Raw genomic sequence first — 27261 nt, forward strand, 5'->3', positions numbered from 1 at the left:
AATGAATGTAGTGGCGTAGGATCTGTGCGTATTTCAATATGCATAATATTATACCCCTGCACAATAACAGGAACTAATGCAACCGCGTCCCTGTAAGATATTGTACACAAAATACTGAATTTTGCTCCCAGGCTCCTAGCCAGCTCTCCAAACATGCTACAGTTCTCTGCTGAAATGATTATGCGCTCCAGCAGTCATTGCTGAAATCATAAAAGTAGAACATAACCGTAATCGTTATTGCATAATGTTAAAGCCAATCCTGTCGCATAGCTATTTCCTTCGCTGATCGCTGGTGTCTTTAACAGAAACACAGCAGCCTGTATGTCTCTCTTCTAAAGGCCCCTGTGGGACCGTATGCACACAATGTGGTTACCGTTGCATTGTCTGCTAATTGCTGTTGTTCTGTTGATCTGCTACCGTGAGCTAACTCAGCATTCATATGAGGTGGGGAATCAACCTATGGATGTGACACACGTGTGAAAGCAGCTGGGTAATGAGGTTGTCGCAGTTGTCGTTAATGAAGCTAATTGAATTGGCAACACATGCAGCAATAATGATAGGTCACAAAGGGTATCCCAGCATCCCCTGCTCCTGAGGACATGGGGCATAGCAGGGGAGGCATGGAAACACGTGAGAGTCTCTCTCACACACATGACCAACCAAACACACACTCACTCATCAGTTTGTGCTTAAAACTCATCATTAGAGTTATTGACAGAGCAAGGTCAGAGAGAGATGGATTAAATTCAGAGAGAAAGGTTTATAGAGAGACGATGAAAGAAAGAGAGGGGTGAAGAGATGTGGTTTTACCCAGGCTCATTGGAAAAACGTACCTGTGCAAAATTACATTATATTGCATCTTGCACCGCACATTTTGCAAGACTTTCAAAGTGAAATGTCCAGTGGCACTAAAGGTATATGCTCTATCTATTAAAAATAACGTAGCACCTACTTCCGGTTTGGTAGGAAATTAGTGTTTCTGCTATTATAGGCATTTTTGTCACTGCAGACTTTTGGATAGACACTCTCTTAAAGGGTAAGTTTGGCGTTTTACAAGTAAAGCCCTGTTTTAAGATAGTTTCTGATGAAATCGAATGGTAAAGATTAAAATTTGGACACATGCTGCTGTCCCGAGAATTTTAGGTTTTTGTGTTAGCACCCCCCCACCTACACAATGGTTTCATAGGGGCACTGGAACAACCCTATTGTGCGAACACAAAAACCTAAAATTCTCGGGACAGCAGCATGTGTCCAAATTTTAATCTTAACCGTTCGATTTCATCAAAAACTATCTTAAAACAGGGCTTTACTTGTAAAACGCCGAAATGACCCTTTAAACACTTTTATGCTTGAATTATTTTATTTTATTTTTCTACCAACAATGTCCTCGGAAGTATCCACATACATAAGAATTATGCCATTTTTATAATTGTTTCATTCTCATTTCCACCACAGATTACATGTGTTTATTAGCATTATGTGCTGGAAATAGTGTTTATGGAAATTAGATTTCACTTTATTATTATAACTGTATTATAACAAAAAATATAATTTTCACAGTATTTTTCCTAAATTAAGATTAAAAGCCTGGGTATGGGACAAGGGTTAAACAGTATAGTTTTAGACATATAGTTTTATAGCTTTCTGAGATTGCTTTATGACTTTTATATAACAAAAGAAAAAAAACTTTCTTGAAAATTAACCCTTGGGACATAAAAGTTAAAGTAACACCCATAAATGAAAACAGAAGGCCAGATCTACATAATAGTAGACACAAAGTGAGAAAAAAATCTTAACACTCTTTCTCTCTGTTTTTCTTTTTAACTCTTGGGTTGATGATTAAGTGGTTTAAAATGTAGTTTAGCTGTTTTGTCCAAATCGAAAGGTGACCTTGATCGTGGAGCTATTGCTCTATGGGCCGAGGGCCACTGGGAGGGGGATCCCGGTGACAGGAAGGTTTTCCTGTGGAATAGGAAGTGGGACGTGCCTGCAGCTGATCAAACTCCATTTGATTATTCAGACTTTCATCTATTCTCATTCACTGATGAAACATCACATTGCCTGTTGATGTCATAGAACAGACACACACACACACACACACACACTCAATCATTCAACACACACAAGCTGTCAGCCTCCCACTCTTTCACACACTCCCACTTCTAACATCATCAGTCACACTTACAGCACACATGTAGTCCGACCACAACAACATTCACACTTTCTTCTACAAAAAAACATACATAATACATGCATGCCAGCCGCAGGCGCTGTTACAAAGGCATAAACAAAGAGCAAACAGCATTAACCCTTCAGCTTTACACTTTCATCAGCATAAGACTGCAGCCTTCAGAGTCACTCTGAAGTCCTGAGACTCTTTCTGAAACTCTCAGTTCATTAAACCATCACGCCACTTTTGTCTGCAGTATTTCAGTGCAAAATGCCTAATTTATTTCACAAACGCAATACCGTTTAACCAGGTGGAATGCAGCTGCTGTGCCGTGTTATTCAAATTAAATCATTGTCATTCTTTTCAGTGCAAAACACACCTCCTTTCTATGTAAATCAGGCTTATTATAGATTGTGCCTAATTCACAAATCTCTTTGCTTGGCACAATTAACATTGTGCTATTATAATAACCTGCGGAAAGCAGGCAGTAAATGGAAGTTCATTTAATAGAGGTGTTTCTTTCAGGATTGTGTGCCATTCAGAATTGAATGGAGAATGCATTTAAATTTTAATATTAATGTAAGAAAGTAAAATTTAAATAAATTAGTGTGTTCATAATTTTAGCTAAAAACCAAAGTTTGTCAAGACCAACTTTATATATTGCCTTGATAAAGACTTGTTTGAAATTAAAAAACAAAAAGCCTTAAAGGTTTATTGACTTAGATAGATAAGATCCATGGATGGATGGATGGATTGACGGATGTTTTTAATTTTGTATTTTTTTGAGTGAAAATTGTTTCAAATTAAATCCTACCCCATTTTTTTTTAAAGTAATTTGATTTCATAAAATGATTTTAAATCTAGAAGTCGACATCTTAAGAGTAAAATTTTTACTTATGTGCATTGTTGTTTTGTTTGCTTCTTGTATATGACCAACTACCTTTACTTGAGTAGGATAAATATAAACTACTACTGCTTACTGACACTTACTGCTGGTTCACCTGATATAATCCAATGGAAAATATATAGAGTAAACAGCTGAGATGTACGTGTCTGCCGTGGTTCACGCCAGACTGAATACGTCAAGCATAAACAAGACTTAAGGGCCAGTACAGAGACCTTGAGAGGGCTGGTGGCTCCTCTGACCACCTACTGCCCTGCATCTGTGGCTATAAAAGAACCCTGCCTGTTACTCTAGGGGATGAAAGCTTGCCGTCCTGTTTTGACTAGTGCCATCTGATCTTATATCGAAATAAATAGATCATATGCTGAAGGCAGATTTCTTTTATCCTGATCATTCTGTTTATGCGATGTACATTTCAAGAGAGTTTGGGTTTGACGTAGGTGCTTTTTTGAGCAGCTGGTGTTGAGTGGTCAGTTTCTGCAATCGTTGACATGGTGTAGAGATAGTGGCAGGATGTTGGGAAATTACCGGCCACTGACATGCGAAGGGCTTTTGTTTAAGTTTCATTAAAGGGGGGATGATTGGGGAACGAGGGATGGAAGGAAGGAGGAAAGCTCTTAAGTGAGACACTGGAAAGATGTGTTTATGTTGAGGGGTGGAGTTGTTTCCTCTTGTGCATCCGTATGGTCACAGTCCACCATCATGCTGTTGCCTTGGCATCTGCTGTCTCTTGGGGGTCAGTAGGTCAAAGTTCAAAGGGTCTTATTTTAGTTTAGATGATGAACATGGGGATTGGCTGTTGGTTCTAGAGAAGAGCTTATTATTGACAGGAAGACAACAGCACATTGGAAGGAGATGGGAAACGCTTTAGACCCACAAAGCTGGTCATCACTCAACCTTTGACCTTTTTCCGGACATGCAGGAAAAACCAGCGGACGTTTGTTTTCTTTAGGGAGGAGTTCATTTCAAAACACGCTCTTTGAATATACGTCCAACTTCACACAGATCATGTCCTTTGGCAGAAGGACAATGTTTAGTACATGACATGTTTTTTTTTTTTTGTATATAATATTGGATTACTAATTTATTCTTTTGGAATTTGTGTAACTGTAAACTGTAACTCCTTGTTCTTGCCATATAAAGTTTAAAAATATGCTGTAAATATGTAATCTTTAGAGAATTAATTAATATTAAAACATACCTAGAAAATATCTTTATATTTATATATATATATATATATATATATATATGAGAGAGAGAGAGAGAGAGAGAGAGAGAGAGAGAGAGAGAGAGAGAGAGAGAGAGAGAGAGAGAGAGAGAAACTAATATAGCTTTTTATATTTGTATAGTGGTCCGCCAACAGCAATGTTCCTCCTGATTCGCACATGACAAATGAGATTTACTCTCTGTTCTTGCTGGTTGAAATGGTTGTTTTCCAGAGATTTAGCACAAGGTCTTTGAGAGCCGCTCTGCTCTGTTGCTTTTGCTCTACCCATAATCCCTCTGCAGGTCAAGCATGATCATATGAAGCCTCTGAGTGAAACAGTCAGAAATATGTTAGTGACCAGCAACACAGGACATGTATTTTATATATGTCTACTAACTAATATAGTTACTAACTACTAACTAACTAATATATATTAACTAATTTCTAATTTTCTCATTTAATAAATTTCTATCTTTTTATTATCTCTTTTAAGCAGTAGATATAATGTAGTAATATTATCCACAAATATATAAAGTGTGGAATTTATAGTTTAAATAATATATAATATAATAAATAACATATAGAGAGATAATAATATTTATGTATAGAAAATAATAGAGCTATATTTTTTTATTATTATATAATAAAACATTTTAAAAATTAATAGTAATTTTAAAAACACATAGAGTTTATAAATCTTATAAATATATTTTTTAATGTATTATATATGCAGGGAGGGAGCAACATAGCATATTTAGTTTGGAACTGCCATGCAAGAAAAAGTGCAGAGAGAACACAATCATCTGTTTTTAAAAGTCGAGTAGACACCACCTGTCACAACAGTCTGACGCATTCCAGATACAACACAGATATAAGCAATGGCGCATCGATCCAATAAAAAAATGGCGTGCGAGTGGAGATGTGAGTCATCGAATTGCTATATTGCAACCCCTCTATAACGGACAACTCATTTGGAGTGAATCGCCACCATCTCTGACTTCTCTTATCTGGCTCTCTCTCTTTCATGCTAATGAAAAAAGCAAAACAGAAATCAATGGCCGTGAGATTGCTACCGCACAGGTCCACATCTCAATCCAATGATGGCAAGAGGCCGCCCCTCCACACTTTCTTATCGTTGCGAACATTTAAATTCACACAACCTTTTCAGACCGAATGATAAAACACAGTGCAGGCAGAGAGAGAGAGCTTTACATTGTTATCTTCACCGCTAAACAGTATTTGACATTTGACGCACATTTAAAAGTCAATGGGTTTGCTCTCAAATCAGCAAATATTATCAAGGCCCTAATTTCCCTTTTTAATGGAGAGAAACAGGTGTGAGTTGATGATTAGAGCAAACGTGTGAAAACGGCTATTGCTGAACAGACTGGACCGCTCAGGCCTTTTTTTTCCCCACTCTTTCCCTTGAAACCTTGCTTCGGGCATCATCATAATGCATTCAGGAGAACGCTGACTCCAATTATAATTACAAGCGCACGTCTCGTTTGTCCGTGGCTGTCAAAAACAAGCCGCCTTAAATGTGCTACATGTTCTTTGGGGCACGATTGTGAGTTGTGTTGATACAGCCTTGCTCTGACAAGCATCCTCAATTTGGCTGGTGGTCTGCCAAGATGCATTTATCGTTGTACCCTCTGAAAGAGTGTAAAATCTGTCATTAAAATTGTCCTGACTGTGTTTTGTCACTCCATATGCAGTTCCAGCTCTATTGGGATAGCGACAAGAAGGCTCTAGGGATGTTGGCGCTCGTCTTCTAATCACTTTTGTTTATGTTTTTTTGTTTTCTTTATCTCCCCTGACAGGAGCCGTTGTGCGCATCTGGAGCCTCCACACCTCGTCGTCCAATCAGAACCCTCGCTTCAGAATCTGAATCTGCATTCCGTGGAGCAGAATAAAAGGAGTGGGAGTGGAGAAATGGGGTGTGCGAAAGTTCTTCTCGTGATGTTCGTGATCGGGTTTGAAAAGGGGATTTGCGTCAACTGGAACCCCGTCCCACGCAAGACAGTTAAATATAATGGTGAGTATCTAATGACCAAACAAAACTGTGAGCGATTCCTCCCATCGGTGACTGCACGGCAAATGAGCCCACTGTCCTGTTCCTGTTTTTTTTTTCTCACAGTATTTTTATGGCACTTTCTTTATTTTTCCGTCTCTTTCTTCTTTTCTTTAGTCGACCCCTCCCTTCATTCTCTATGCAGATTTGAGATAAGAGGTGTGATTACTGCTTTGAATTTACTGAGATATCACATTACTGCATGGTTTTATAGGCTTTTATTGTAAAGAGCTTACATCCCTATTCATTTGCACTCGCTTCATTTGTGCCTGTTCTCCCTTTCTCACACTGTTTTATATTTTGCCGCTCTCTAATACTCTTTTTCTCTTACACTTCCTCTGGGGGGAATTCAATGAGAATGAATTGTGCCTGGTGAGAGTGCTGTTTAGAAAAAAATATATTTTTCTCTATCAGTATTTTTGTCTATTTCTAAGACATCTAAGCATCCATAAAAATGCATTTACTTGAGAAGCAAAATTGCATATTTCCTTCAAGATTTGTTTTCAGATAATATCATTTGAATTATGTGTATTTTTCTTATCTCATTGGCGAAATGTATTTATTATTTTTTTAAATGTAAGCCTGAAAACATTTAATGAGGTCTATGCTTAAAGTAGGAGAAAAACAATTTGCCAGTGGGGTTAAAAAAATAATTTTGGCTGTCAGACTGAAAATGCTCTGGAAGCTTATTTTCACAATTTTGTTTCTCAAGTAAATCTGTCCTGTTTTAGTCATTTGTAGATGTTTTTACAGCAATATGGAATAAAAACCTGCCTAAGAGACTGATTCTAGTGTTGTATTTGCAATAAAATCAAGTTAACAGCACAGACACACCCTCAAAATCAGCACTGATTTCAATTTGTACGCTTTTTGCATGCCAGTCCTGAATAAAATGTTGTGGAGGATGCAACAGACCAGCGTGATGTGGCATACTATGCTGAGACTGTAAAACTTATTACTGTAGTCCAGGCACCTGAATCGGCTCTTTAAAATGCAGAAAGTGCACTAGTTTACACCGCGTGTCTGGATGGATGCCCTGTCATAATGCTCTTCTCCATCATTTGATGAATTACTTCTATAAAGATCAATAGAAAATGTACTCAAAAAAAAATAAAAATTTATAATTTAACATAATATCACAAAGTCAATTGTGCCAGGTAGCTCTGCATTTTGTAAATGAGCAAGTCAATTTTTATGGTCGGACGATTTTTTTAAATTATTTTGAAAGAAGTGTGTTTTGCTCACCAATGCTATATTTATTTGTTTAAAAAAAATCAGGAAAGATTTTTTTGTTTGTTTTTTTTACAGTTTAAATCTTTTCCCGCCATTGACGGAATTTTCCGGCTCACCGTGTTTTCACTGTTATATGGTAGGGGGCGCTATTACACATCTTCTGAAAGAGTACAGAATGTCCTGATCAAAACACAGGCAAAAAAAAAGCAGAAACGAGGATAGGATATGTAAGCAGATGCATATGTAAAATAATGCGATCATCAAAGTTAAACATTATATACATCAAAAATGCCTATTATTACCGAATGAAAGGTGCTGGTGCTGGCTGGCAGAAACGCTGTGGGGTAATGGGTTAAAAAAAATATATATATATTTTTTAATATATTCAAAATATTATTTATTCCTGTGATGTCAAGGATTTTTCAGGATTCTTTAAAGAATAGAAAGTTCAAAAGAACAGCATTTATTTGAAATGAAAATCTTTTGTAACATTACAAATGTTTTACTGTCACTTTTGAGCACTTAAATAAAATGAAACATAGTGTACAAAAAAGGAGCCGTGTAACATGAATGATTTGGCATAAATGAATTACTCTTGGCACTGCAATATTATAGCTTAGCGACTTTCAACTAGATTGCTAAAATGCTGCGTGCAAAAGTGGCACAGGGTTTAGTTAATTTGCCCCTCAATCTTTTCCTGTTTTAATCTAAAACAGCTACAATAAACATTAAGCAGTACTCATGATTTTATGCACACCCATAAACTGATAGCATCTCCTTTTAAGCCCTCGGTAGAGATCGTAGCGGCTGGGAACACAGCCTTAAATGGACAGGAAATGGATTTAGTTGAGCTACAGCAAGAGAGAGGAACGTCAAAGAAAGTCCAGAATGAGCAGAAAAGTACACAGTGTGTCTGCAGTGTGTGTTTAACTACTGTTTCAGGTCATGTGTGACTTCGTTTGGGCCCTAAACCACATAAACAGTAGGCCTGCGCTTGCACATGCGCTTTTCGGGGAGGATGAAAGCCAGAAAAGCAGGCAAAGCATCGGAGTGCACTTTAATGTTTGTGTGTGAGTGCGCAGAGTGCTTAGACTGGCAGTCTGAGGGATTTAGAGCTCCAGTAGTGTGTGTGTGTGTGTGTGTGTGTGTGTGTGTGTGTGTGTGTGTGTGTGTGTGTGTGTGTGTGTGTGTGTGTGTGTGTGTGTGTGTGTGTGTGTGTGTGTGTGTGTGTGTGTGTGTGTGTGTGTGGTTGGAGGTGGAGAGCTGGATCGCTGCAGAGATAATATTTACCCAGCACTTTCCACACCCACACCCCCTAAAGACCCCTCCTCCACAATTATCCCCATCTTAAAGACAGAGGATTCGCAAGCATTGCAAACACTTGTCTTTAGTCTGCAACTAAACGTCTTTTCATTCCTATTTTCCCCCTTTGTTCATTATCAAAGCGCTGTACGTGTGTCACTGTGTGAATGTGCGATGAGGTTTCATCAACAACACATAATGAAGCATATGTGAGGCTCGCGGTGTTTTCAGGATCTGCCGTCTCACTATATGAGGACGTGAACACACTGAACTTTGTCTCCAGAGCTGCTCTGATGCTGCGTTCACACCATGTCCAAATTACCGTTGTCTCATAGGGCCCTATTTTAACGATCTAAGCGCATGGTCTAAAGCACACGGCACAAGTGCACTTAGGGCTTGTCCGAATCCACTTTTAATAGTTTAACGATGGGAGAAATGGTCGGCGTGCCCAGTGTATGGTCTAATAGGGTTGTCCCTGTTCTTTTAATGAGTAATAGGTGTGTTCTAATCTTCCATTCCCTTTAAAAGCCAGTTGCGCTTGCGGATTGCTATTTACATGGCGGAATTTGCAGCCGGAAAAACTGAACGCTTCTCCAGAGAGCAAACGGATCTGCTCGAGGTTAAAGCATGCAAGCAGACCATCTATGGGACATGCCGGATTCCACCATATCTTTATGTACACAATAACAATCTTTTACATTGTAATACTTTTATTTTTCAAATTTGGCATGTTTGTGTGCTGTTGTACACAAAATCAAAGTTCTGTTTAACTTAAAGCTGCAGTCCATAGTTTTTCCTCTTTGTCGCCATCTCTGTTCAAAATCTGCAATTGCAGTTATTCGCGGAATTATCAACCTTACAAGGGTTGTGCCTCGGCGCGGCACTGCGCGGATGAATCCAATGTTTTGAGGAGAATGTGTGGCTGTCAGTCACCGCGCTGGTGTGGATATTGTTATTCTGAATCACATATTCTACTTTTTGGAAGTATGAATTTTCACTGGAAAATGTCATCTGAACAATCAAGTACCATCCACTTTTGTTCTGACCAACTAAGGGGAAAAAAGCATTGCAGTAAATCACGCTGATTAAATCTAATGATCACTTGTCATATCTCTTCAAACCACGCAAATTATACTTTTTTTCTCAAATTGTTAATGTTAACAACATAAGCATTGCGTGACTACATTTAATGTCCTTCCGATATTTATCCTTGTATTTGCATGGGTCCAGTTGCGGTCTCTTTTTTTCTGCAGCCACTCCGAAGTCCGAACAAAGTCTTTTGCATTTTTCAATGGGTGAATCTCCAGTTATCACTGATGATTGTCGTTTGAACCTTTCTGGATCAGCCAATCAAATTGATGTTTGATTATATCAAGTGCTGTGAGAAAAGGCTATAAATCTCCACCTCCAACATCCTCACACCCAATATAGCCTACTAGCCAAGACGCCTTCTTTATGTGTACAGATGTGACGTAATGACGCAAAGACATGCTTGAATTTCCCGCGGAAATCCACCAGTACCACTGTAACTTAAAACATTATTACAAGCTTACCGTTTTGAATCGAGCTTAGGCAAGCAGATAGTTTTGAACACTGGCTGGTGATGTACTTGCTCAAAAATTATTTTGGATCATTTTTAACCCAAAAAAGTTACAGAATGCAGCTTTAAAGAAATTGTGACAGTATGTTATTATTTTGCAGCAGAATGTACCTTCTCAAAGTAATAACAATTTTTCCTTTATGTTTTCATTTTAATAGTAAACATCTGCTGTGCAGCATTTTGTTTGCCAAAAAATAAAAGGAATTGTTAAATTTTCATTCAACTACATTTTAAAATAAAATTTTTAAATATAAATTATAAATCCAGAAAAATAAAAACAGACAACACAGAGTTTCTGAAAACAACATTTAATAGTGACCAATTATTGTAAAAACTAAATAAATAAATCGTTAAATTTTTTTATGAATTCTATAAATTTTGCACATGCATTTTGATTATTCAAATTTAATGACCACTAAATTGAATATCCACTTAATGGAATCCACAAATATTAAAATGTAAAAATAAATGAAATTTGAAAAATAATTAAATAAAACAGATTTCAATGGGCCCGATTTTTTTTATTTCTGTTCAAATTGAATTCATGTTGTATAAGCTTCATTATTTAAAATAATTAGACATTTTGATTACTAAAATTTATTTAACCATTAAATGGGATCCATAAATTTATATTTTTGGGGTTTTTGCCTTTATTTAGATAGTAGGAGGACAGACAGTAAAACACAGGAGAGGAGAGAGGGAATTGGAATGGGAAAGGACCTCAAGCCGGGACTCGAACTCGGGTCGCCCGAAGTGCAAACACAACAAACATCAGAGCACTTGCCCACTATGGCTCCAATCGAATACTGAAAATTTATACAGAAAAAAAGGAATTCGGGAACAAAAAAAAAAAAAAAACAATATGTGACAAAATAAAACTGATTTCATAGGGCCTTGCTTATTTTGGCAGCCGTTAAACTGTTGTCTTCATGCTGAAAAACAGCTCTGAGAGTTCAAAGGGGAGTCAGATGCCCCGCCCCGCCCCGCCCCGCCCCGCCCCGTCAGACTTCCACGCCCCACCCATAACTTTCCACCAGCAGAGCTACACAACTGAGCACAACAGAGACCGAGAGCAGGTCAAACAGAAAATTAAAGACGAATTTCAACGGTGACCAAAAGAAACTCCCGCTGACTTATTGAGGAATAGTATGAACGGCCAACGTGCTGAGGATGGCAAAGCTAAAGAGAGAGAGAGAGAAAGGGACTGCCTGCCTAGCACATCTCTCTACCCTCCAATTACTATAATGACAGCCTCGGCTGAAATGGACAGGCCCACTGCGAGTGTATGTGTGCGAGTTTCCGTCTATCTGTGCCGGACTCCCCCCCACACACAGATATACACAGACGTCTGTGATTTATCCTCTTTAACAGACGCCCTCTCCAGCGCTTCTACTTCTCATTGTCTGTAAAAGTGTTTCTTTTTTCATTCAATAAATCTGTCTCCCATACCCTTTGTAGGACTGTTCGCCCCAGAGTCTGTTTGTTAAAGGGGACAGAAAAAAATGAAGTCTTTCTATTTTTTTGTGCACTTGCCACTTCCATGAAAAGGTCAAACTTGTACAAGCTGTGAGCTCAATTCTCGATTGCAGTCACCAACACCCCCCCCCCCTTCTTGGTCTGTCAAATGACGGCCTATTTTCAACAACCTTTCAGACATCTCGCCCTTTTACCATCACCCATCTCTTCTACTCACTCTTTCATTTTCTTTCAGTCTTGCATTTTTTTCCTCCATTTCTACCTTGCTCTTTTACTCCCATACTGTAATTTTTCAGCGCCCACATCTTTTTTGCTCTCTCTGCCATTCCTGCATGTTGGGCCCTGAGGACAGTTTCATTGCTCTGATGTTGCTTTTTCATAACTCAGGAGACTTAAAGTCACCATGAAATCAGAACTGACCTTATTGACGTTCCTAATGCACGTTCCTGGACTTATTGTGCATGTTTTGGCACAATAAGTTCAAAAAAATCTTGGTCTGCCTATAAAATTACTGCTTTTTAATTTACTATCCAATTATTGCAGATATTTAAGTCCTATTATGTAAGTCCTGTGCTACTTTTTGTTGTTGTTTCCTTATGTAATTTATTGCAGACTTTGGTAACTTGTGATATTGTTGAGATTCTGAAACTTTCCTGGTGTTTTGGAACATTGTAACTGGTTTCTGGCTGATCTAGGATAGTAATTAGTTAGTCTAAGATGGCCATTAGCTGCTGCAAGTGTTCGTTTAGCATCAATTATACACTATACTAGTATTTATTCAGTAGTGAATAAGCTTTTATTTTTGTTTTAGTCATGTTGTTATGTGCTTTTGTCATTTTTTTTTATTTTTATATTTCTATTTAGTTCGGTTTTAGTCATTTTAGTACATCTCTTCATTTTATTTTATTTTAACAACACTGTCAAACTGCTAAAATATTTTTTAAAAGCTACAAGTTGATCTTTCCAACTTAAAGTAAGGTTAAGCTGGTTTTTGAAACATGGTAGCTGGCTAACCAGCTAGTGCCATTAACCAATGGCCAGCTGTTGACTAACAACTTTCCAAAACCCAGCAACTAGCATGAGATTTTACATAGAATATAGGGTTTTTTTTCTCAGAAGAAAAACATAATTTAATCAAAAGTGCTGTAAGTAATTTCAGCTAGCTATTTTGCTAACTCGCACCATTTTGCTAAATTCAACCACATGTCCTCCTTTCAAATCCCATCTAAAACATGTTAGCAAACCAGATGTCAGCAATCATGAACATTCAAAATGGTTCACATGTAGAGAATGTTTCTGATAAGCTAGTCTTCAGGCGTGGGCCGCTCCCCTGTCTCTTTTTTGCTGTTTACACTCTAGTGCTGTCACCGAGACACATATTACAGTGACATCTATCAGGACTCAGGAAGTTGGGATGTCGGTCACCATGATATCAACCTTGACAACTGGAATACTGAAGTATTATAAATTATTTATCTGTGCACATCACATTTTTTAATTCATGTGCCCTTATAATCTTTAATCAAAACAACTTCCCTTTCCTCTTGCAGTGACATCTCTTCACTGATGATGTACTGTATAAACACATTATTTTTCATATATTTTACATTATTGCTGTGCTTCTCTTCCCAGTTTGTCAGTAGCACTCTGTTTAGTTCCGGTCTCTATGAAGCCCCTCCTTTGGAAAATCATAATGTGCTCTGCTTGGTTGACTGGATCAATGTGTTGTGATTGGTCAACTGCTTCAAGCGCGTTTCGGAAATGTCACTCCCCTTACCATAACTGCAAGTTTCAATGCACTACTAACACAATTCAATCAGGTCTCTTCCTTGTTTTTTGCGTATGCCTGGGTGGGAATATTTAAATGAGGGATATTGTGACGAGTACGTTCCCGGAAGAAAATTTAAGACTACAATCGAGGTTTTCAGGGAGTTCAGAGTGACTTTGTGCTTTGTGACTGCTTTTTTTAACACTCAAACAGTAACATAAAGCCCAATTTATACTTCTGTGTCGAACTCATACCGTAGCTATGTCGTAGGCTGTGTTTAGCGTGCGTACCCTTCGGCGTACCCTGACGCGCACCTCTCCAAAAATGAAACAACGCATCAATTCCACGCGGACGCAAGCGCTATGATTGGTCTGCTAGAACCCCTCCCTCGGGTTTCACATGCTCCCTCTGCATGTGTAATTGCGCGTCAACGGGGACAACGACGCAGAAGTATAAATGAAAACCAACGCGTAGTGTATAGCGTAGAGGCTCCAGCGTAGGTCCGACACAGAAGTATAAATCAGCCATAACGCAGTAAAGAAAGTTGAAAATGTAAAAAAATCATAATAAATCTCCGTATGCTAAGAATTTCATTGGAAAACCAGCTATTCTAAAGATGTTTTTTCTTTCCTATGGAGACAGAAATAGGCATATATATATTTCCATATACTGTTTGTGTCGTTTTCTCCACAACATTTTCTGTCGACGTTCCCTTGCTCGCTCTCTGCTCTTTAGTGGCGTTTGTGAGTTTTTCAGGCTATTGTTGTGGTAATCCGCTCTGACCATTTCCTGTTTCTGAGTTGTGTTCTCCCTTTCTTCCCTTCCCAAAGCAGCGACAGCAACACCACTCCTTCATCTAATCTACTGCAATTACAGCACTTCCCCTCGTCCCCCCAAACGCCCACTCTCTCACGCTCTTAAGCGCACCGTTTGTGTTTGTGTGTCAGCGTAAACACGCCACCTGTGTCTTTCTTAATGTGTTTCTGTTCCCTTTCTTTTCTTTTTAATTGTACTGTTATGTGTCAGCATCAGACGGTGGCTCCTCTCGTCTTTGTCCTAGAGAATGTGGGTGTGTTTTTATAGCCTGTATATGAGTGTACGTGCTTTTCTCTTCTTAATTAGTGTGTGTGTGTCCATTTTCTGTGTTTCCAAGTCATTTTTTGCATCCATGTCAAAGCTTCAAAGGCCTTTAAATAGGTCTTTAATAGCAGAGTGTGTGTGTTTGGAGTGCTGCGGTTATGAGCTATAAGCAGGGCAGGACTGTATTTATAGCAAAGCTGCTTTGTAAGGAGCTGTGGAGGAACATCAGAAGAAAACTCCAGCCTTCAACTTGACTCGCTTCAGTTCTGCGGCTCGGTTCCCTCAACCAGAGCTCACTGCTCTCTCATTCGCCCCAGCTCAGAACTTATGAAGGACAAAGACACACACACACAGAGTTCACCTCTGTTCCCTTTATGTTGCTCACATCTGGATTCCATTCAAAGTGACATCTATTTTTAGATTGTTCCTTTTTTAGTCCGTTCACTTGTAGATAAAGACTCACTCCTTTCCCTTTAGATATGCTGCTGTTGGCTTTGGTCAGCTTGTTCTTTGTGTATTCCATGTTTTACATCAGCTTGGTCAGTTTGATTGGCTTGACTTTTTTAATTAAACAGCTGCTAACCATCCAAAACCAAGTTTAGCATCAGCAATTAGCCCCTACTGGTGGATTGCTGTGACTACACCATATGGCATCTTTCTCCTTTGACGGCCATCAGAAATGTACATCCACTTTATATATACACACAAATCAAAGAAAGATATAATGCAAGTATTCTAATAGTGGTTCTCAAACTTTTTACACCAAGTACCACCTCAGAAAATAAATAAGTACCACTATAATGACAATATGAAATACAGTAGCATAGTAGGCCTAACTATTCAGATACAGTTATGTACAGCTCAAAAATTAATAAGAATATGTATTATTGTCAGCCACTTTAAACATTGTAAAAACACAGTTTGAATATTAACACTGCACTGTGTTGTTTACTTATAGGTAAATAAAAAAAACTTAAATAATGATTAAATGAAAATGTATTGCACCTAAAAGTGAAATAAAAACTGTACTGTAAAAAATATTAAGTTAAAAAAGTACTGTACTTAATAAAAAAATGTACACAGGCTGTGTATTCATATTAAGCTTTTTACACGTACATTTAAAATATTCTGGCTGACCCCCGTGAGTTTTTCAAGGCGACCGTTATTTAGAACTTATCACCAGAGAATGTCTTATAAGGGGAGAACTTTCACTCAGTAAACTTCCGGCTTCTGAACTGGTTGCAGTTCCACTCTGGTTCCATATGAGGGCGCTAACAGGACGAGTGCAGAATGAATGGAGGTCTATGGAGCTATACCGCTCTAAATCCACTTTTCTCAGAATATAATTTTTTGTCTAGTAATTTGAATGTTGTATTCGAAAGGAGATACAAAGAAATTACTCATTGCTGGGTGTTAGATTTTTTAAGTCACTCATTTGCTTTAAAAAGTCTTTTAAAATGTCAATGACGTCATACACATCGTTCCACCAGAGATACTTCTTTACGGCAATCCTTCAGTCACTTTGGTGCTTTCGCGCTCTGCACCTTCTTTTCTCTCGAGGCATCGACAACACCGCTGACACAGATAAATACACGTGCTAGAAGAGTTTTTGTTTTGTTGTTTTAAAAGACCACGCCGAAAATACAAACACACATTCTGGTCCCGCTTTGGATGCCACGATGATATCAAGCGGTATCTCTGGACGTAATCAGTCCTTCACTGACCAATCAGCGTTCATTAGCAGAATGCTAGCGTGTAATGGGCAACAACAACTCAACCTGTAAAAAAAATCGAAAGGACATAAGTACTCGTTCATTCAACTTTCGACCTATAACCCATGTTGAACTTGGAAAATCTACAATGGCAATAATTTCTCAATGGCAATGGGGTGAAAGAGATAAATTTAGCCGTCTAGCTCCATAGACTCTCATTCATTTTGCACTCAGGGCGATCGTCCCCCAGTGGAACTCTGGTGGAACTACAACCCAAATTCGGTACAATAGGACTTAATAGGGAGTGGCCAGGCTTTCCGTAGACGGGCTTTGTTATCACTTTGTTTCTTGTCACGTGACACCGTAGCCTCAATAGCGCTGAATGATTGATGATACGCTTTTATTTCCTTTTTTATTCAAAATATTTGTTAGCTATGGCATGAAATATCCGATTGTCAAATATGTGCAAGTGGAAGTGTTTTGTTGTTTAAACACCTTTATAACGATGCACGTCAGTCAAGCTATATGCGCCGCCATGTTACTTTGTACAACTGTTCGGAGAATCGGATCTGTTGGATTTACAACACGAAAGTAAGGTACTTCTATACTCTTTGGCGCCAGTCAACTGCGAAAGCACATTTGAATTTAGCGGTTGATCACGTGATGCACTGACCAATCTACTCACACCGGTGTAATCGTACACTCCAGGGACCAGCCAAGACTGATCACACCAGTTTGATCGTACGTGCAAAATTCAGTGATTTCTCTGCGTACCACTGGAGGGAGCCTGCGTACCGCACTTTGAGAACCACTATTCTAATACATAATGTTTTTCCAGTGCCCAATTTGTTTTTGGAGGGATCCTATTCATATTTTACATGGTATGCAAAATATTTATTACACGAAGTCTTGTATAAGTTTGTATACATTTTTTCAAACAAATAATTTAATGACATTGTTAATTGTAATATCATAAATTTACATTATAATGTTGTGATGCCTTTTCCATGGGATGCACAATATGTATTGTATACTTATTATGAATTTAATATAAGACTTAATTTTTGAATAAATTTGTAAATTATTTTATTAGTTTTTAAATATCTCTTTAGCTTTCTTTTTTTTATTTCAGTATTAGTTTTAGTAATTTTAGTACGTCGTCTTATTATATATTTATATGATGCAATATTTAGAGTGTACATTACAATGTTGTAATGCCTAAATTCAAATGTAGCATACAAAATGATTGATACACAATATTTTGGCTAAGTAGTAGAGATTTTTATCATTTTCCATCATAACAAGATTATATATCAGCGTATCATCTTGTCCTGAGTTTTTGTCCATTGACACACCCCTAATTTTCTTTCTCAGCTATTGTTCACATCACAACTCAGGATAGTTACTAGTGAATGGTTTGCCATTATGTATTTTTTGTAATACCATCAGCCAGAACACCTCCTTGTAGAAATCAGACAAAGAACCCCCTCAGTGCACAGTTTGCTCAACGTTGCCACTTTCTGGCTGGGATCTGTAAGTGCATCCTGTCCCACTGTGTATAATTGCCATGTTCTCTAAATGATAATTAGAAATGACACTCTCTGCTCGACTCAGCACAAATCTCAAAAAACTTGCTCTGTGACTGGCTAAGAGGCATTTGAGTAATTATGCAGGTATTTAGAAGTGTGAGTGTGTGTGTGTGTGTGTGTGTGCGTGTGTGTGCGCGCGCTCTGTCACATCTCCCAGGCTGTTTGCACCGTAGCAGATGTTCTCCGTCCTCCCTAGGGGAAGTCTGTTTCTCCTCTTCTCTTGGATCATCCAGCCCTCTTATATGTTAACAAGCTGCCGCTCTCCAACTAATAACCACACAAACTCCTGACTTCCATCCTGGCAGAATCTTCATCACCACTCATGGTGTCTTTTCTCCCTTCCTGGAGCACTTGCTCTTCATAACCCACTCTCCACATCTGCCATGGTAGCGGTAAATCTGATGAGGCACAATGTTCTTGTGTGTTCAAGGATGCATGGAATACTGGTGTCCCCTCGTGGCTTCTTCACTGGCGGAAAAAATATCACCTTCTGTTTTAATTCTGCAACAAATAGCCACAGATCAAAGCTAACTTGCAGCATATGCCAGTTAGTAGTGACTAGTAGTGTCAGGAAGTTGAAGATTTATCTCTATCTAACTATCTATCTATCTGTCTGTCTGTCTGTCATATATTTAGTTAGAATATATATTTCAATCATTTCAACTCTCAAAATAGCTTAAGCATGTTATTGAATATGGCAATGTTAATGTATTTGGTCTTGGCAGAGATCTGCTATGCTGCTGTTGATTATTGCTAGACTTGCTACTGCTAGTAGATACACAGACACGCTGCTGTGAGCTTGTAAGATATGTTGCTGCTTCATAAATAGACATACATAAATCCCATAGCAGATCTAGGCAGGTGGAGCTGGGGGAGGTGGAGGATGTCAGAGGAGTAGCTTACAGCAAATAATGAACCAAAATATTTAAATGTTGAGCAAGCAATCTCATTGGCTGCAGGATCAGCAGAGCAGAGGCCAATCAGCTTTTGTCATGTGGTAATGATGTGATTGCTTGCAGATTTCCTGTAAATTATAATTTATTGATAATTTTATATATGATCGTTTCATTTATTTTATTCATTGTTAATTAGTTTTTTCATCTTTATGCTAATTTATACAACTTGAAATGTTAAGCCCACCATCAAACCTGCACTAACCAGCATAAACCAGCCTGGATCATATAAATTCCTTTAGCCCAAATTAATCTTTTTAACACATTGCCAACCAGTTTAAACAAAGGTTATGAGTATCCATGGAAATTCATGCTTGTCTAAGTTGGCATTTTCAGCTGGGCTGGGACGTTGGTGAAAATGATAAATGTGAGAGATTTTTTTTAAGCCCAATAGTCATATTGGATCAGTGACATTTGGATCACATCTAATACCCCTAAAAACCTTCTTTCCTCTCTTTTCAGATGTGCACGACAGTATGGCGAGGTTTCGCGCTGTTGGGGTGTGGAACTACACCATGTTGACCCTGGCAGAACATGAGAGGGTTTTGTACGTGGGCGCCAGAGAGCACATCTTCGCCCTCGATCCCAATGACATCAGCAGACAACTCCGACCACAGGTATGTTCTGCAAAGAAAAGGCTTTTTTTCAATTTATTTCATTCAAAAAACTCCAAGTGTGCCCAATAAATGCTAATCCACAAGTAATCAAGCAAAAAGGGCATTAGCATTTTATCATTCAAAAAATATCAGCATTTAAAAATGACTCACTCTTTCAATGCCACAGCCATTTGTGGTAAATTGCCAGTTGCGGCTGTCAATAGCGAGTACACATTTTAAATGCAGTGCTATTTGCTTGTAAAAGTCATGTCTCTTTCTCTCTTAGATTGAGTGGTCGGCTCCTGTGGAAAAGAAAAGAGAGTGTGCAGCGAAGGGGAAGAATAACCAGGTACTGGCTAATGTTGCATCCTTTATGTTTTAACAGCTTTACTTTGTCTGGCCCCGCTGAAATACATTTACTCTCTCTCTCTCTCTCTCTCTCTCTCTCTCTCTCTCTCTCTCTCTCTCTCTCTCTCGCTTATTTTCTCTTTGTGTCCCTTTCTCTCTTTCCTTGTGTCTCTTCAGACTGAGTGCTTCAACTACATTCGTTTCCTGCAGAGCTACAACCACACACACCTGTACACATGCGGGACATACGCCTTCCAGCCCAAATGCACCTATATTGTAAGTGTGTGCTTTTATCTTTGCCTGAGAAATCTGTTCGACCCACATGATCAAGAGGAGCGGGCTGCAATATGATGGAGAAACTGTGTGTGTGTGTGTGTGTGTGTGTGTGTGTGTGTGTGTGTGTGTGTGTGTGTGTGTGTGTGTGTGTGGGTGTGTGTGTGTGTGTGTGTGGTGTGTGTGTGTGTGTGTGTGTGTGTGTGTGTGTGTGTGTGTGTGTGTGTGTGTGTGTGTGTGTGTGTGTGTGTGTGTGTGTGTGTGTCAAAGTGAAATATATCAAATGTAAATGAGGTTGTGTTCTCACGCTGTGCGGACGATGTGATAATGACGTGGCTTGTGTATTTTTGTGTGTATGAATTTATTTATTTATTATTATTTTATAAATTATATATATATATATATATATATATACCTTATATATATATATATATATATATATATATATATATATATATATATATATATCAAGGTTATATATATATATAAGGTTATGTAATTTTTAACTATTTAAAAAAAAATGTTACAGCATTTTAAAACATACTCTACTAGGTTCATGGTAAGACTTTATAGCAGACTTTATATATGACGAATTACAGAAGTATTTTTAATGTATTAATTATACTTTATTATGCATTGTTTGATTTCATGAATAATTGTAACCACAGTTATAATAAATTAAAATATTTAATATTTACCATTATAATCTATTCATACACCTTTAGAAAGTATAATGCATTAAAACATGACATAAACAATTTCACAAATCTGCAAATATTATGATGCATTTTAACTTTGGTCACAGTTATTTATGAAAGATATTACATTATAATGCACAAAACTAATACCTTTATAATGCATTACATCAATAAAGGCTTTTATTAAACCAAGTGTTTATGAAGCCTCTTATGCTCACCAAGGCTGCATTTATTTGATCAAAATACAGAAAAAACTGAAAGATTTTGAAATATTATTATAATTTATAACTGTTATAACTGTTTTCTATTTTAATGTATAATTGATTTTTTTAAATATTAATGATTCATATTAAATATTATTATTATTATATATATTTTGAAATGTAATTTATTCTGGTGATGCAAAGCTGAATTTTCAGCATCATTACTCCTTCAGTGTCACATGATCCTTCAGAAATCATTCTAATATGCTGATTTGGTGCTCAATTATTAATAATAGTTCTTATTATTAGTAATATTGAAAACCGTTTTTGCTGCTTAATATTGTTGAAGAAAATGTGGTAAGACGGCATTATGTTGCTTGTGTGTGTGTGTGTGTGTGTGTGTGTGTGTGTGTGTGTGTGTGTGTGTGTGTGTGTGTGTGTGTGTGTGTGTGTGTGTGTGTGTGTGTGTGTGTGCTCTTATTTGTGTGTGGGCAAGAGGACGATGCAAGAGGGCTCAGCTGCTGCTTAAACTTCAGTTGGCAAACAGCCGGTAGCTCAGTGTGTGTGTCAGGTTGTGTGTGTGTTAGCTTGATCCATATGTAACTGTTTCTGTCTTTCTCTAATAGAATGCAGATCATTTCACTCTGGATAGCGCCCCTCCGGAGGACGGTAAGGGAAAGTGCCCCTACGACCCCGCCAAGGGTCATACAGGTCTCATTGTGGGTGAGTCATCTGTATGCACACGTTTCTGACATGTAAAAACCTGCATTATTATTCTTGTGCCTTGTGCGTGGGTGTCCGTTTGTGCTCGGCGCCGCCCGTGGATGCGTTTATGCCTCCTCTCTTCCCACACTTGGGAGAGAACGGAGTCCCTCTTTAATATCTCATAACCGTGAGGCTGTAGACGGGAGTGTGTGCATGTGTGCCTGTTCCCGCTCTAAGCGTTCTTCTCCTTTCCTAGACAAAGAGTTGTACTCCGCCACCCTCAATAACTTCCTGGGCACAGAGCCCGTAATCCTGAGGAACCTGGGACAACAACATTACAGCATGAAGAGTGAATACCTACCGGCTTGGCTCAACGGTAAATCTGAAAACAAACACAACATATATTTTATTCTCCTGCTGAAAAGACTATCTTATGTTATGCTGGTGCCCATGATTGACCAGCTTTACCAGCACCAGGACAGAGAGTAAACCAGGCTGCTCCTTCAGACATGGATTACTGAGTTATCTGGATTCAGTTGTTGGCATTTGGCAGCTTGACACGATCATGTAATTCTTAGATTATACATATAGATATTACACATAGTTATGTAGATTTAAAGGGGCTATGTGTAGTTTTTAACGGCCTCTAGTGGTGATGTTTCAGATTACAACCAATTTTTACAAGAGTACTCGTGCGCGTGCTCGAACTCAAGAGCGAGCACGCATGGTACCGGCCACACTGAGACTTTCAACACACCGGAGAAAGCATCACAATAGGGAGGAAAGCCAACTCCGGGTCTGTTTTTATACCCAAATTTATACATATACCTAAAACAAAGCGGAGGTCTCTCCATAAATCAAACGCTCTGCCGATGTTGATCCGTGTTTTCGTACGAAGTTGATCCGATTCACGTTTGGCCTGACGAGCTTCAGCAGATGAAACTTTTTGTTTTGTTTTTTACAAAACATTTTTTCGTTTTTTGGTGTTATCAGACTCCATGTAGTTAGCTGCAGTGCCGTCGCATAGACTGCATATAAAAAGGAGAGAGGCTCGGGAGCACTCATGCACGTCACATCCAATGGATATCGCGGTAAATCCGACCCGGAGCCTTCACATAGAAATATGAATACTGGCCTTCAGAGGTAATAGCAAAACCCGCCAAGTGGATCATTGTAATGTGTGATTACAACCCCTTCACACACAGGCAATAAAAAAAGGATTCATTTTAGAAGAAAAGCTACATATAGCACCTTTAATGCTTCTTGGCTTTTATGTGTAGTAAATGTCTGGTTGCATTTCGGTATTTATAGGTATATATTGATAATAATAATATATATATTTATTTATAGTCAAGTCAAGTCATCCTCATTTATATAGCGCTTTTAACAATGTAGATTGTTTCAAAGCAGCTTTACAGAGATAAACATATAATTTAAGGTAACAGAGATTGGTTTGGTTTTATAGTGGTTCTTGAATAATGTTTTTTCCAGCTAAAGTTAGTTTTAATTGATTCACTTCCGTCTAAATGATCATTTGTTATTAAATTAGGGGCCGCTAAGACGACACCGTTCTCTCTAAACAGACTTTAAAAGTGAACCTGTGATAGACGCTGATGGGGTTCACATGCGCATTAAGAATTGATTCTATAGTTATGTGCGTTTGAATATATGTGCGCAGGTTTGTAATTCCTTACAAACCATGCCTAAACAAACTATTGAATACAAACTGTTGAATAATTCAATAAAAAATTGAATACAGTTTTTAATTGAATTAATTACATGATGTGGCAATTAATTAATCTAACTAATCGCACATCAAATTTGGCAAATATGTCATTATTTTGTAAAATGAGAAAACCATCAAATAGACATTATAAAAAGTAACTTTAGAAAAAAAAATTGATTCAACATTGAATTCATTACATATAAACTTTGGGTGAGGTTGACTAAATGATGACAGTATTTGCCTTTTTGGATGAACTATACCTTAAATGTTTTTTTTGTTTTTTTTTATTATTAATATGGAAATATGGATAATATTTGTAATGAAATTATACTCTAAATAAGAAACTAAAACTGCATGTGGTTGGCGGTAAATAGATATAATTTTACTATAAAAATGTTTTACAGCATTTATTAGCGAAGAATAAACCATGTTGCTTCTTTGGACATGGATTACTGAGTTATCTGGATTCAACTGTAGCCGACTTGACACAATCCTGCATTGTTTCATTCTCCAAAGCTCATCTCTGCGTCGTTGTCATAGCAACAGGTCCGTAAGCTCAAACCTTTTTTGTTTAACGTAAACAGGATAAGATTTCGGATGTTGAAGTCTGTCCCAGCCTCTGCACCATTCTTGTGAACGCACCCAGGGGATGTAAGAAATAGTATTATTAGAATTATTTTAATAGCCGCCTAATTTAAAATAACATAATCATTTTGTGGATGATAATAGGCACAGACGTTTTACTCACTGTGATGAACTGCTTTAGGTGTGCGGGGATAATTTACCTCACATTAGCTGTACGGTTTGTCTGATCTGTGCATTACCTGCAATGCAGACGTTGTACGTTGGCCTTTGGCTCTTTGTGTTTTCTACAGCTCAGGAGATGCTGTCTGTCGTGCCATTAGAGAAGAGTACCTGGCCCTCCTACGTAATAAGAAAACATTTATGATTTTTGTTGTTTCCCAGTCACAAAAGAATGCAGGCTTTTACAGAGAGCTTTTATGCCATGATGCAATGGAATTGCAGGGCCTGTTAAATTAAATATTAAGTTCATCTGGATACATTAACATCTGACACATACATGAAACCTGTAGAAATGCAAGGCAAAAGAAAATGGAATTATAATGTAACAGTTAAATATTGACACATTTAATTCATCCCCAGCTTTTAGCCAGCTCTTTCTCCTTGAAGTTGCCTTGGCAGTGTTTCGCTGCTCTTTTAAGGTCCAGAAATTCCTGGTAGACTTACTTCTTTTTTTGGCTTGAGAACATTTTTTTTTTCAGGAAAGATGTCTTAATATAATATAATGTATATAATATAATATAATATAATATAATATAATATAATATAATATAATATAATATAATATAATATGATATAATATAATATAATATAACATTATAATAAAAAAAATCCTTAAAGAAATTAATGCTATTATCCGGCATGAACAGAAGTGACGGTAAAGACTTTTACATTTTTATAAAAGATTTCTATTTCAAATAAATGCTTTTCTTTTGATCTTTAAATATCAGTTTCCATAAATATATTAAGCAGCAACTGTTTTCAACATTGATAATACTAAGAAATGTTTCATGAGCAGCAAATTAGCATATTATAATGATTTCTGAAGGATCATGTGACACTGAAGACTGGAGTAATGATGCTGAAGATTCTGCTTTGCCATCACAGGAAAACAATAGAATACAATTATTTTTAAATTGCAATAACATTTCACAATATTTCTGTTTTTTACTATATTTATGTATCAATTAAATTCAATGAGCAAAAGAGAAAAACACTTTCTTAAATAAGTACATGTATAAATGTGTTCTATATGCACAGATACATATATAAAATTGTAATAGTTTACATAATATCCCTATTTTTAGGAGTATATGATCTCAAAAACTCATTCCACTCATGCTAATCAAATCTAACCATGTGCTTGATAAACTGAATCAGATAGAAAGGAATGATCACAAATGAAAAGATCTGGTCTTACAGCATTTGATATATTATCTCAGTATTAAGGGATGTACAGGGAACAGGGCCGTGATCTTTCCTGCAGGGTTAATCCGAAATCAGCTCAATAAACAATGTCCCAAGGTGGATATTTAAGATCTTTATCTGTTTCTTCAAGTAACCACCAGCTCCTTATCTATTAAGTGCTGTCTCCAACATGCTCTTCCATATCTTCCCCTTTTGTCTGGTACAGAGCCAAACTTTGTGGGTTCGGCGCTGGTCCGGGAGAGCCGCAACAGTAAAGATGGAGACGACGATAAGATCTACTTCTTCTTCAGTGAGAGAGCGTTGGAGCTGGACTGCGACAGCGATCTGACTGTGGCACGGGTGGCGCGTGTGTGTAAGGTGAGAATGTAAACTCCCAACTCACATACACCAGAAGTATTCGACCAGAAGGTTGGTGAGTGAGCAAGGCACTCAACATCGGGTTGCTCTAGGGCAGGGTTTCTCAAATGGGGGTTTATGAGGGAACTGCAGGGAGTTCAAGCAGCCTATTATATAAATATATATAGAGGGTGCAGGCAATCTGCAAGTAATGGGATTAGATATAGATATATATATAATAAAAGCAATTGAAGTAATATACTTACTGAAAACATATGAAAGTGTTTTTGCACGTCTTTTACACGCTGACAAAAAAGTTGAGGAACCTCTCCCTGCTGAAAAATCCAGCATAAACCAGCAATAATTCCTTGTTGGTCCAGGCTGGTTTATGCTGTTCTAGCTGGTGGACTAGCATTAGTCATGCTGTTCTCAAGCATTCTGGTGAACAGCAATGCTGTATTTTTCAGCAGGGCTGCTCTAGGGCAGTTGTACCTGTATAAAGCAAATCGCTTTAAACAAAAACATCTGTTAAATGGCTACATCCTTCCCTTTTCAGGGAGATCTGGGTGGCACACGGACCCTGCAGAAGAAGTGGACCACCTTCCAGAAGGCCCGGCTGATGTGTTCTTTCCCCGAGCGCCACATCACCTTTAATAATCTGCGGGCCGTCTTCACCCTGCCTGGGGCGGACTGGAGGAGCACTAGTTTCTATGGCATCTTCCATGCGCAGTGGTGAGCGAACCCTCCTGCCATGCCAGTCCGTGTCATACTCTTTTTCTCTCTCTTCCTCTTCCTGACGTAGTAGTGAAAGTCACTCTGTCCTCTGCTTGTATAAAAGTGTCACCGTGCCAAACACCCAGCCGTGATCCTCAAGTGTAGAAAATGCTGCACTGTCATTATGTTGACAGTAAGACTATTACTGTAATAAACCAGCCAATGTAGCGCAGTCATTTAGTTCAGACTGACTGACTACTTTTTTTCTCTTTCTCTCTCTCTCTCCTCTCTTACTTTATCCTTTGTTCTTTCTCAGGGGGGATGTGGATGTGTCTGCTGTGTGTCAGTACCAGATCGGAGAGGTGAAAAATGTGTTCGACGGGCCGTATAAAGAGTACAGGGAGTCATCTCAGCGATGGGTCCGATACACCAGCACTGTGCCCAGTCCTCGACCTGGAGCGGTGAGCTGAGCAGCCGTTGAGACCAGAGGCCGAGAGGCCGTGACTAAGCACTCGGATAAAAATAGCACACCATTTTTGTACATATAGTATGTTTCACCCCAAAAGGAGACTTTACATGTTTCCTGT

General features: G+C 38.1%; 1 protein-coding gene across 1 annotated transcript in view; it reads left to right on the forward strand.

Annotated features, from left to right (window-relative positions):
- sema4c (sema domain, immunoglobulin domain (Ig), transmembrane domain (TM) and short cytoplasmic domain, (semaphorin) 4C) overlaps positions 1–27261 on the forward strand; it is a 60635-nt gene that overhangs the window by 25014 nt on the left and 8360 nt on the right. The window contains exons 2-10 of the mRNA XM_077241594.1: positions 6102–6316; positions 19528–19682; positions 19948–20010; positions 20187–20285; positions 21810–21906; positions 22145–22264; positions 25830–25981; positions 26517–26692; positions 26991–27135. Coding sequence (XP_077097709.1) covers positions 6214–6316; positions 19528–19682; positions 19948–20010; positions 20187–20285; positions 21810–21906; positions 22145–22264; positions 25830–25981; positions 26517–26692; positions 26991–27135 — 1110 coding nt within the window. The 5' untranslated portion in view covers positions 6102–6213. The remainder of the gene's footprint in view (positions 1–6101; positions 6317–19527; positions 19683–19947; positions 20011–20186; positions 20286–21809; positions 21907–22144; positions 22265–25829; positions 25982–26516; positions 26693–26990; positions 27136–27261) is intronic.

This window comes from Siphateles boraxobius, unplaced genomic scaffold (genome assembly GCF_051911475.1).
Source record: "Siphateles boraxobius isolate OS27281-9 unplaced genomic scaffold, OSU_SipBor_1 24, whole genome shotgun sequence".
NCBI classification, from domain to species: Eukaryota; Metazoa; Chordata; class Actinopteri; order Cypriniformes; family Leuciscidae; genus Siphateles; species Siphateles boraxobius.